This window comes from Cynocephalus volans, chromosome X (genome assembly GCF_027409185.1).
Source record: "Cynocephalus volans isolate mCynVol1 chromosome X, mCynVol1.pri, whole genome shotgun sequence".
Lineage (NCBI taxonomy): Eukaryota > Metazoa > Chordata > Mammalia > Dermoptera > Cynocephalidae > Cynocephalus > Cynocephalus volans.
The window spans coordinates 87,886,781-87,899,643 of record NC_084478.1 but is presented as its reverse complement, the minus strand read 5'-3'; the positions used below and the strand labels follow the sequence as shown (position 1 = coordinate 87,899,643).

General features: G+C 34.1%; 1 protein-coding gene across 1 annotated transcript in view; it reads left to right on the top strand.

The window, feature by feature from the left end:
• The window catches only part of BRWD3 (bromodomain and WD repeat domain containing 3), a 115,959-nt gene that overhangs the window by 64,352 nt on the left and 38,744 nt on the right, over positions 1 to 12,863 (top strand). Inside the window, exons 13-18 of the mRNA XM_063083354.1 lie at positions 2,004 to 2,108; positions 3,433 to 3,586; positions 8,153 to 8,287; positions 9,556 to 9,684; positions 10,606 to 10,831; positions 12,559 to 12,726. Coding sequence (XP_062939424.1) covers positions 2,004 to 2,108; positions 3,433 to 3,586; positions 8,153 to 8,287; positions 9,556 to 9,684; positions 10,606 to 10,831; positions 12,559 to 12,726 — 917 coding nt within the window. The remainder of the gene's footprint in view (positions 1 to 2,003; positions 2,109 to 3,432; positions 3,587 to 8,152; positions 8,288 to 9,555; positions 9,685 to 10,605; positions 10,832 to 12,558; positions 12,727 to 12,863) is intronic.

Genomic DNA, 12,863 nt, shown 5'->3' with positions numbered 1-12,863 from the left:
CCTACCTGAAGCCTTTCCTGACTGTTCCAGCTTTTAGCTATGTTGACTTCCTCTGAACATCTACATTGCTTATTGTCACTACTCATGATACATATTCCTTATGTCTTTAAACACAGAAATGACATACAGTGCACCCTCTAAAATGTCTGATTTCAAAAAGGTGATAATCTGCCCTGGCCTAAAAGTTGACCTAGAATGGACTTAAAATTTTAACCATTTAGCATAAATTTGTATCCATATATGTAAGGACTTTATATGGGTGAATGTATTTTATTTTTAAATATATTTTGGACAGTGAGGGTTTACAGTGATGAATTTGTTCATTGTTATTAAATGTGAGAGTAAATAATGATAGTCCACAAAGAGAGTAATGTATATATTAGGAACGAACGACAAAACCTTCAAATAAATTTCTAGATTGACTTAACTGCACTGTACTGAGTTATATAATTGAAGATTTGTACAGCTACTATTCCTTCATGCTAGAAGAATCTTTTTTTTTTTTTTTGCTGGCTAGTACTGGGACAAAAAAAAAATCCCTAGACTTTAGTGTTATCAGCACCATGCTCTAACCAACTGAGCTAACTGGCCAGCAGAATTTGAATTTTTAATTCCTTGCCTTTCTTCTTTAAGGAGAAATACATTATTTTATATTTATTTATGCAGCCAATAAGCACATCAAAAGATGTCCAATTTTACTAATAATCAAGGAAATGCAAATTAAAATAAAAGTAACAATTTTTCTTTCAGAATGACAAGATAATGAAAAGTGATAATACCCAGTATTGCCAAGGGTTTTGGGAAAATGGACACTCTCCTACAACTTTTGATGAGATTATAAATTGTTAAAAAAACTTTTCAGGGAAACAATTTGGCAGTATGTATCAAAAGCTTTAAAAATGTGCCTACTCTTTGACTCAGCAAAGATATTTATAAGGTCGTAAAATGTTATGTATAGAGATGTTCATAGAGATATTTATAATGATGAAGGCTGTAAACAATATAGACATTGGTCCTTGGGGGATTGAGTTAGTAAACTTTGATACGTCCATATAGTTGAATATGTAATAAAGGAGATGATAGTTTTATCCTTGTAAACATAGAAATAGATCTGCAAAATACAGGTAAGCTAGAGAAAATCATTATATGTAGTGCAATTCTATCTCCCATAGGGTAAAATATTTAAGTATAGAAGGTGCTTAAGAAAGTTCATGGAAAAAGAGAATTAAAAGATACTATTGATCTTTCTATGAACTTTTTGAAGATGCCACATATATGTATGTATTAATAATTAAGTATGAAAGAATACAAACCAAAGTGTTAACAGTGACAGAATTTATGGGTGAATGAATGTATTTTTTCTTTAGTAATATCTTTTTTGAGAAATAATCCTCATAACGTAAAATTCAATGGTTTTTAGTATATTCATAAAGTTGTGCAACTGTCACAACAGTCAATTTTAAAACATTTTTATAGCCCCGTAAAGAAAGCCCATACACTTTAGCTGTCAACCCCGAGTTCTCCTATTCTTCCATCCTGAGCTCTAGGCAACCATTAATCTACTTTTTGTCTTTATAGATTTGCCTATTCAAGATTCATCCATGTTGCAATGTATATCATTATTGCATTCCTTTTTATTGCTGAATAATATTCCATTGTATGGATGTGCCACATTTTGTTTATCCATTATCTGTTGATGGACATTTGGGTAGTTTCTGTTTTGCTGCTTGTTAAAAGTAAGGCTGCTATGAATATTCATGTGCACATTTTTGTGTGAACTTATGTTTTCATTTCTCTTGGATATCTCCCTGGGAGTAGAATTGCTCGTCTGTATGTAACTCTTTGTTTAACATTTTGAGGAACTGCCAAACTGTTTTACAAAGTGACTGCACCATCTTGCATTCCCCCCAGTAGTGTACGCGGGCATTCATTTTATAATCAGAAAAAAAGTGATTTTCATTTTCAAGAAATGTAACAAGCGTATTTTAACTCTTTCGTTCCAGTTTAAGATTTGTTAGTGGAAGTAGAGATGGAACAGCAAGAATTTGGCAGTATCAGCAACAAGAATGGAAGAGTATAGTGCTAGATATGGCTACTAAAATGACTGGGTAAGAATGGATATTAGATATTTCAGTGGTTCTCATATGGTATATTATCTTTTACATTGAGTTTTATAATGAACAAAATATCTTTTTACATTAGTAAATAGTTTGGTGTTAATTGGTAGACGTGAAGTTTTGCATCTGTCTCAAAGCAAATTGCCTTTTGCTGTTGATTGACAGACTGGATGATAGGAACATTGCAGACTCATTTGAAATTCTGATCTGTTGTGACCTAAAGGTCTCTGTGTTCTGCTGATACCCACAAAGTCATTCTCTTACTTAGTTTTCTATGGGTCATTTTATTACAGCTATCTGTATTACTTTTTACTTTGAGGATTAGGGTGATCATATGTTTAACTTTAGTAAACTGAGGGATACTTTTATGATATTCCATATTGTTAGTATTCCTACTCAACATTATATGAACACTTAATCAGCATTCCATTTCATCATCTTCACTTTATTTATTTATTTATTTATTTATTTTTTAAAAGATGACCGGTAAGGGGATCTTAACCCTTGACTTGGTGTTGTGAGCACCACGCTCAGCCAGTGAGCGAACCGGCCATCCGTATATGGGATCCGAACCCGGGGCCTTGGTGTTCTCAGCACCGCACTCTCCCGAGTGAGCCACGGGCCGGCCCATCATCTTCACTTTTGATAGGAAGATATAGACTTATCTCTTTGAGGGGCTGGCCGGTTAGCTCAGTTGGTTAGAGTGCGATATTGGTAACACCAAGGTCAAGGGTTCAGATCCCTGTACGAGCCAGCTGCTTTGAACTCTATAGTTTCTTTAGGATGTGACCCTGAAATTAATTATTTTCCCGTTAATAATAATATAGAACTGACTTTGTGGTCATAACCAGCTATTGATAATGTCATATTCAATTAAGTCAAAAGTTGTTAAGTTTCTTACTGCTTTTTTACAAGGCCTATTAGTTTTTTAAAAAATTAATATTTAAGGGAATAAACTAATCATTATAGGTTTTCATATTTTTTGGTAGCCAACATAACCTTGTATTTTATTTTTCAAAGTATTTGTAGTAGATTTGTAGACTGCTGTGTAGTTTCACTTTTTTTGGTCCTCAAGTAACTATTTAACTATTGAATTTTTGTCATTTGGGGGTCTTTTTTCTACCTAAAATAAGGTTATAGATATTGCCCTGTGCAGATCCATTTATTTTTTTTCATAAATACTTAAAAGCATAGTTCAGGATTTTCTCACCTAAACAGTTAGATGCTCCTGGAGAAATTTTGTTATAATTTGGTATTTTACATGCACTTTTGTTAAAAATTTAACAAGTATGAATACTCAAATTGTTTTGTTTAGGAATAATTTGCTGTCTGGAGAAGACAAGGTCACCAAACTTAAGGTGACTATGGTGGCCTGGGATCGTTATGACACCACAGTTATTACTGCAGTGAACAATTTCCTTTTGAAAGTATGGAATTCTATCACAGGGCAGCTTCTTCATACTTTATCTGTAAGTATCTCATTTTTAGAGTAATTAAACTAGTTGAAAAGTGCATTATTCTAGGAGATAGGAAATTTAGGTACTAGTTACCTTTCCAGTGACTAGCCCTTGGTATGGACACACAGTATACCTGCACAAAACATGAGTAAAATCTTTTTAAGATCCTTCCCAAGTCTAATATTTATTCATGTATTATGTTATAGTATACAGTCAAGGATATACATTATTTTGTTTTTAGCAGGGGTTGGGATTTTTTATTGTTATTATTTTAAGAGTAGAGCTGTATTAATCTGTTTTCTGTTGCTCATAACAGTACCAGAAACTGGGTAATTTATGAAAAAACGAAATTTATTTCTTACAGTTTTGGAGGCTTGGAAGTCCAAGGACCTGGGGGAGGGCAACTGGTGAGGGAAGGCCTTCTTCTTCTCGGGAGTACTCTGTACAGAGTCCCATGGCAATGTAGGGTATTACATGGCGAGGAGTAGGGAAAGAGTGCACTTGTTCTCTTTCTCATATGCTGACTTGTTCTTATATGCGGACTTGTTCTCCTTATAAAGACCCCAGTCTATTCCCTGATAACCCATTAAACCTTTAACACATTAATGCCATGAATGGATTAATTCATTCATGAGAGCATAGTCCTCATGATTCAATCACCTTTCTTAAGGGCCCCACCTTTTAAATACCATATCAGAAGTTGAGCTCTAACATGAGCTTAGGAGGACATTCAACCATAGCAAGAGCTTACCTTATTTTTCCAAAGGTATCCTATATATTCTACCTTCAGTGATTAGTTGATGCAAAAAGTAGAGGTAAGAGGAAGAAGTAGGAGAAAAAAGTTGCTTTTTCCTCTTTCTTTTAAAAAATGTATTTGTCATAATAGAATGTTGCAATATTTGTGGTGTGAAGAGTTAATAGGGTTAATAGCAGAAATCACATGGTTGGGGTTGATGTTTGTCAATTTATCATGATATGGGTTGGCTTTAGATTAAATTCCATTTAAAAGCCTTATTTCCTGTCTGCTTCAATCATCAATTCATAAGCATTTTAAGAAGAGAAGGAAGGCCAAGTGATTGCCGTATCATTTATACAGTAGTAAGTGACAGGGTTCAGACTGGAAGCCTATGCTTGTGACTCAACTCTGTTTTCTTTGTACTATACCGTGGAGTCATCCTTATTTAACTTCTATGCAAGACGATGTTAGCCTAAGCCCTCTCAGGTTTCTAAAAATTTGTTTTATTTGGGGCGGATTTCCAGTTTATCTTTCATATACCTACCAAGTCTTCTTTCCTAAATAAAACCCTAACACTGTGTTATTGGAGTTTTAGATTCTTCCTTTTATCTGTTAAGCCAGTGCTTACCTTATTCTGGCTTCTCCTATTCCCTGATGCAAATTTCTATTAATATGTCTGGAAAAACCTGTACCGTTTGCTTTATTCTTTATTAGGAAATGTTTGTCTATATCAGCATGTTTCAATGAAAATATAATGTGAGCCATATATGTGATATTAATTTTTTTAATAGCAACAATAAAAAAAGTAAAATGCAACAGGTGAAACTAATTTTAATAATACATTTTACTTAACCCAATATATCCAAAATACTAGCATTCCAACATGTTATTAATATAAAAATTATTAATGAAATATTTTATATTCTTATGCTAAATCTTTGACATCTAGTGTGTATTTTACACTTAAAGAACATCTCAATTCAGACTAGCCACATGTCAAATGCTTAATAGCCGCATGTGGTTAGCAGCTATAGTTTTAGATTAGTGCAGGTCTGTGTCTCTAAACTCACAATTTCAAAGGCCATGTAAATCCATGTAAAATTCTGTCTTAATAAGTACCTTAATTTAGAATCCTATTTAGTGGCATTCTTCCCATGGGCTGACTCATGGGTCATTTCTTTTTAGTGTATTTTACTGAAGAAATTTTAGAACAGAATATTTTGAGTCCTTGTAATAGTCAAATCTACTTGGTTTTGGTATAGTACTTATGTTTTGGTTGTAACAATTTGTATATCAGGGTCTTAGTGGGGCATAAAGTTCTTCTATTTAGTAAGTACTTTTGAGCATCAACTGTGTGCCAGGCGCTAGGTTAGATGTTACAAATAAATGGTAAATGGAGTCCTGTCCTCCTGCAGTTTACAGAGTGCGAGATACAATGCAAGCTTCTAACAGGGTGACCAAATCTGATCTGGGAGGGTCAGAGAAAGGTTCCCGAGGAAGTGAAGTTTGGGTTAAGATTTGAAAGGAAGGTAGGAATTACCCAGGTCTCAGCTTAAATGTCACCTCCTTGATTAGGCCTTCCCTGATCGAACAATACAAGGTACCCTCCCGGCCTTTGTCTTATTACATCACCTTGCTTTATTTTCATCAGTGTTTATGACTACCTGTTATTTTCTTGTAATGTTTTCATGTTTGTTTATTTGCTGTTTCTACGAGGTAGGGGGTCAATAAATATTTGGTAAATTACATATGTGCAGAGGTTGGGAGATCCATCCTGGAAGAGGGAACGGCATATGCAAAGATCCTGAGATGGAAAGGAACTGCAAGAAAGCTAATTCGGCTAGAGAATAGAGAGCGGAAACTTGTCTCACCAGAGAAGACTAGAGAAGTGGACAGGGGCCAAACCACTCAGGATCTTGTAGGATCTATCCTAAGACTAATAAGAAACCATTAAAAGGTTTTTAAAGCAAAGGAATGACATGTGAGTTTTACCTTTGAAAAATACCTTGTAATTCTGGCAACATAAGAGGGACTAGATTGGAATGGGGTAAGAGTAACTGCTGGTAGACAGGAGGAGTCTAAGGTAGACAAGAGCCATGATAATAATTTAGATTTGTTTGGTGGTGGTGGAAATAGAGGTGTGCTTAGATGAGTACAAACATGGCATATGATAAATCTTAAGGCATTACTGATTTTGACAAGGTTTTGTTCCCTGTGACCAGTGACTATGCCCTATCCTAAGGCATGTGACCAAAAAATGAAAATCTTCTGTTTACAAGACTTTTTTTCCCAATGTGTACTGAAGTAGTTTTGTGATTATCTTTTGAGTTTAGCAAAGTAATTTTGTTGTTTACTGGTTAGGAACTTGAGAAAATGTTTGCTATATCAAATTGATTATTGAGCAAGGGGTTTTCTTATAACAAAGAAAGATCTTTTTCAGTAGTAGTGGGAAGAGTTTTGATAAACTTTCAGATGGTATTTATTATAATGGAATTTTACCTACTCATCTTAAAATTCTACATTTTTAAAAGATGACCGGTAAGGGGATCTCAACCCTTGGCTTGGTGTTGTCGGCACCACGCTCAGCCAGTGAGCAAACCGGCCATCCCTATATAAGATCCGAACCCGTGGCCTTGGTGTTATCAGCACCGCACTCTACCAAGTGAGCCACAAGCCTGCGTTAAAACTCTACATTTTGAACCAATCTGTAGTTATTTTTTAATAAGCTGTATTTTTGTCCATAATGATAATATGGTAGGATACTCTATCACTCCATTTATTAATACCATGATTTGGGATAAAATGCACTTTTGAGTTTCACAGTGTGTGATCATTTCTAGAGGCTCCTGATGTGTAATGAGCTGGTACGTTACCAAGTGAAATGCCCCTTCAGGATGTTCTCCATGCTTTTCTAAGACTGGGAGCCCGTTGTTAATCGTATGCTATCTAGCCAGGAGTTAAGTCTGAGGAAAATCAGTAGTGATCTAAATCAGGTGTCAGCAGACTTTCTTTTTTAGAGGCCAGACAGTAAATATTTTAGACTTTGCACATATGGTCTCTGTTGTATATTCTTGGCTTTTTGTTTTATTTTGTTTTGTGTTTTTTCCCCACAACCTTTTAAAAAAGCAAAAACCATTCTTAGCTCACAGGCTGTGTATACAAACATGTCTGGGAGCTGTATTTGGCCTGTAGGCTACAGCTTGATAACTCCCGATTTAAGGTCGCTGTGTACTGATATGCATTGATTTACTGGAAGGGAAATATATAACGTAGAGCATTGGTTTTCAAACCTGTCTTTTTTTTTTTTTAGAAGCAAATATATTTTTCAAATAATACCTTAAATGGAACCCCCAAGTATAAAGTAGATATAGAGTAGAACCACTATGCTTTGTCTTTTGAATGTATCATGGGGTCTCCTAAAATACAATTTGAATGCCAGTGATAGTGCTGGATGAAGAACAATGTCTGTTATCACTGTGGCGGAATTCGGTGTTAATGAAGATTCTGTTTGTCAGATTTTCTATGGCCTTTTAAATAGCAGAGTCCTAGATATCTAAATTCCAATTCAGGGGCCTGGTTAATGAGCTGTAACTGTTTGGACCATCTTTATTTTAAACACCCTTCTTGGTCTTCTGTCTGTTGAATATTTTATAAAATCAGCATTTTTAAATACAGGAAACTAACTGAACTACAGTGTTCGTGTAGAGTTTATGTAGTAAATGCTGTTAAATTGGGATGCATGAATTCTTCTGAACCAGATTGATAGCACTCTCAAGACCTTTTGACCAAACAAACCAGATACTTGGTATTGCTTTTCATTTTTAATATTGATTTTATCACAGGGACATGATGATGAAGTATTTGTTTTGGAAGCTCATCCATTTGATCAAAGGATCATACTTTCGGCGGGTCATGATGGGAACATTTTCATTTGGGACCTTGACCGGGGAACCAAAATTCGGAATTACTTTAACATGGTAAGGGAAATCTGTATTTACTTCATATTAAAACTGACTTCTCTTATATGATAACTTGTAATTAAAGTATACCTACTGCAAATGAACCTCTTATCATCTGTGTTTGAATCAGTAGAATAATTCAGAGAATGACTGAAGACCTGAGAATAAGGCCAGTCAAGAATTAGGCCTTTCAGGGTGACTCTGTTATCTTGGTGTTAGCATTTTCTAAATTCTGGTTCCTAGCTTTTAACTCCAGAAACTCAAATTTATTAAGCTTTGGAGCTAACATCTAACCAAAATCACAAAAATATTAACGTTTAAACTATAATCCTAATTTATTGATTACAACAGTGACTGTAATACTTGTATCTGCCTCTGGTAAACTCCATGTGGCTTAGTTAGTAATCAGAAAATTGTTTGGCAAACATGGTTTTGGTCATATGGATTCTCTTAAGATATATGAGGACTCTTCAAAACATTCATGGAAAGATTTGTACTATCTTTTAATTCTATTTTTTGACAAACTTTTTGAAGTACCTTTGTATTTCCTACAAACCATGGAAAAGTCTGGTGACCTATCTCTTCTCCCATTAGAACGCAGAACGCCTTCTGTGGTGATGGGAATACTCATATCCTCCATGTTTATTGTCCCTCTCTTAAGAATAGTTCTGATTAAACATTTCTAAATTGCTGGTTGGCCTTGAGCCCACTTTTATAGTCTTTATACAGACCCACAGTGTTAATAATACCCTCTGTCTTTGTTAGTAAAATTGATTTGTGTACTTTAATTTTAGGATGGTTATTTTTAATAATTGCATTTAATTGCATTGCAACTTAAGAAGTGAAGATACTATCTTGACTTTGCTGAGACAGCACCTTTGTAAATTTGGTTATGTTTTGGTCTTTTTTATTCTCCTCAGTCACCCATTTATTATTTCATGAGGTATGACATTGCTAGCAATAACTGATTCCATCCATTACAATTTGGCTCTTCCTAATTTCTTTTGTTTTGGTTTTTTGGGGGGGCTGGCTGGCATGGGGATCAGAACCCTTGACCTTGGTGTTACAAGGCTGTGCTCTAACCAACTGAGCTAACTGGCTAGCCTGCTCCCTAATTTCTTTCAGAGCTTTATTATTTCAGTTTGGTTCTGACTACTGAAGCCAGAGAGTACATTGGAATGTTGATGTATCACTGAATCCAAGGTATTAGCAGAGAGAAGTTATCACCTACTTATTATTTGAAAACTGCTCTTATAATGACTTAAAGAGATTCCTCTGAATTTCAGATTGAAGGCCAAGGCCATGGTGCAGTGTTTGATTGCAAATTTTCACCAGATGGAAACCATTTTGCCTGCACGGATTCTCATGGGCATTTGCTGCTTTTTGGTTTAGGATGCAGTAAATACTATGAAAAGGTTAGTATATTTAATTTTTGTTGTAGACTGTAATTTGGGATTTTTCATTTATAAATTTTGTTTCAAGTCTTCTAGTTAATAAGGGTTGTTGTGTGTCAGTAGATGTAAAAAAAGAAAGTTGTCTTTCTTGGTAAAGTTTTTCATCACTGCCAGAACATCAAGCTTGGAAATGTGAATCACTATTGAGATATAGGCAGATACAAAAATTCGTCAGGAAATCCTTTTGTTTAGAACATATTTTCTACTGCTTTTCAGGTGTGATAGGAGAATAACTCTAGCAGATTGCATCCTCTGCTTATCATAAATTGGGAATAAACAACTGGTGACTTAATATGTTTATTATCTTGGTTGGCTATTTTACCTATTATTGATCCTGTTTTTGGAAGTTAACTTAATTGGTTCATTATATTTTATTGGCTGTGAATTTGGGGTAAATTATAGATTCTTAGAGTTGGAAGAGAACTCGGAAGCCTTGAGATCAGCTCAATACTTGTATCACCTTTGAGTGTCTTTAATGTGATTGATATTTACCTTTCTCACCATGTATATTATACATTGTCTAGACTTATTTGAATAAAACTAAGCAAGAAAACATACTTATTATATAGGTTCGTATGGTTTTTGCAACTTGAATAAAGAGACCTAACTTTATCTACTGGGTTGTTGCTTTACTTCTTCCTGTCATAATTAGAGAAATATGATATAGAGCCAAAAAGTAATGCAGATTATAGGATTTTTGTACAGAAAAGAGAATTACTATCTAGGTAATTTGCTTCTACCTGGAGGAAATATATGGCAACAAAGGACTACAAGAGAATGAAAAATTGTCTGATTCGAAAAATGCATGTACTCTAGGAATGAAAATAAGTGCTTATCTATAAATTCTTTGTGTATATTAAATACTAAGAATCTGTCATAAAGATTCCAGATCAGATGTTCTTCCACACGGATTATCGACCTCTTATCCGTGATGCCAATAACTATGTATTGGATGAACAAACCCAACAAGCTCCTCACCTCATGCCTCCCCCATTCTTGGTGGATGTTGATGGAAATCCTCATCCCACAAAATTCCAACGGCTAGTACCAGGACGGGAAAATTGTAAAGACGAGCAACTTATACCACAGCTGGGATATGTGGCTAATGGTATGTTATCTCCAAAAGTAAATTTAAAACATTTTACAAAATGTTATGCTTGCTGATGTCTCTCTATGATGTTTGCCCCCCACCAAACTCTGGAGTAGGTTATAATATGTTTTATCTACTACTTCTATTAATTTTTAGTTGTATAGTACTTTTTTATTTATCTCACCCTGACTAAGTGGATTAGGACAAACAGAAGCATGTGTTCGAGCAGAGAACGTATTGATCTACCTCCTTGGAAACTCTTTAACTTGTGTATGACCCTATTGTTTCCTATAGTATTGACTTCTAGTAATGATTAAATGTACTAACTTAAATATGCCAATCTTTTAAAATTGGTGAAATTCCATTGCTCATAGTATTGGTATTAGAGTTTGAGAGTCCATAGTTAGTGGACCTAATAACAGGAAACTTCAAAAACCACAAACTGGAACGTAGTTATTTACCCATCCTCATGTTTGAAATGCGAAGAGTTATATTGGGTGTTGGGGAAGAGGTTGTGAGTGTTCAAAGAACACTTGGTCTTAGAGGATATTGGGGAAACAGATGAATGTGATGCATGATGGAAGGGTAGCAGAATTAAACATTGAAATAAGCTATTCTCTATCAAAGCAGCTTGGTCTCTTTTGATTGGGACATTTCCACTATTTGTACTGCTTTCTTTACCCCACGCCCAACATAGAATGCCTTCATATCTTAGTTTGATACTTGCAGGTTTTCTTCAGGTATGAGGTAGTGAGTTATTTATTTGCAAATGGAATTTTATTTCTTCATTAGGGAATTAAGGCTCAAATTGACCTTTATAGAGTGAAATGCTGCACATCATATTATGTTCTCTCCCATGAAGCTTTGTAGAGCGATGAAATGGTATTACACGTCACCCTGATGATGTCATATTTATTAAACAGGGAGGAAAATTATGAATATTAAATGGGAGATAAAACTGAAAACATCTGAATAAAAAAATCTATAATTTGTCACACTTTATTTCTTGTACATTTCTTGTAAAATCTGATCACTTGGAAATAAAATGTGATAATTATAGATTTTTTTTATTCAGATGTTTTTGGTTTTATCTCCCATTTAATAAAAAATCAATTTTTATGATACACTGAAATTCAATGATTACTTCTGAATGGAAATTTTAAATCTTTTTCTCTCTTAAATGCATCGTAGCCCTGTTTTTCATCTTGTCCTCTAGTCAGATTAAATGGTATGTGGAAAAACAGGGCTATGATGCATTTAAGAAAGAAAAATAATTTTTCTACTCATCAAAACACTGAGGTGTTCTTAAAAAACAATATTTGAAAGACCGTAATTTTGACTTCTTTCAGAAAGGATATTTTCACAAAAGAAAGATGTAAAACATTTTAGGTATTTGTTGTTGAATTTGTTTAAACCTTGCTCACATCTGTACTCCTGACTTTTAGCTTGGAATATACCATGGAAAAAATTCATTTTAAAATGAGTTATTTAACTTTAATAATTTTTCTTTAAGATGAGAAAGTCTTCATAATATGTCTAATTGGGGAACATTGATTAAATCAAACACACAAGCTGAGATTTAAAAAAAATTAAAAGTTCTTTCTAAAGTGTTTTGTTTGATATATACTTTATTTTCATTTTAATCCTTTCTTATTTGTTTAGGAATTTATAGATCATTTATCTTGTATTTAGGGTATACTAAAATATAAGTAATTTTGTGGCTTTATATCTTTGGTCTCATTAAGGGGATGGTGAAGTGGTAGAACAGGTAATTGGGCAGCAAACCAATGACCAAGATGAGAGCATTCTTGATGGAATAATCAGGGAGCTACAGAGAGAACAAGATCTGAGACTAATTAATGAAGGAGATGTTCCACATTTTCCAGTTAATAGATCATACTCTGTTAATGGTGGTAAGTATATATTTATAAAAGCTATAATGAATGTAGTTTAATTTACTTGTACCAAGTAATTATGTGTGAAAAATATTTTACATTTATAAATAAAAACATTTTTATTAATTTATAATTGTGGTATCAGATATACCAAA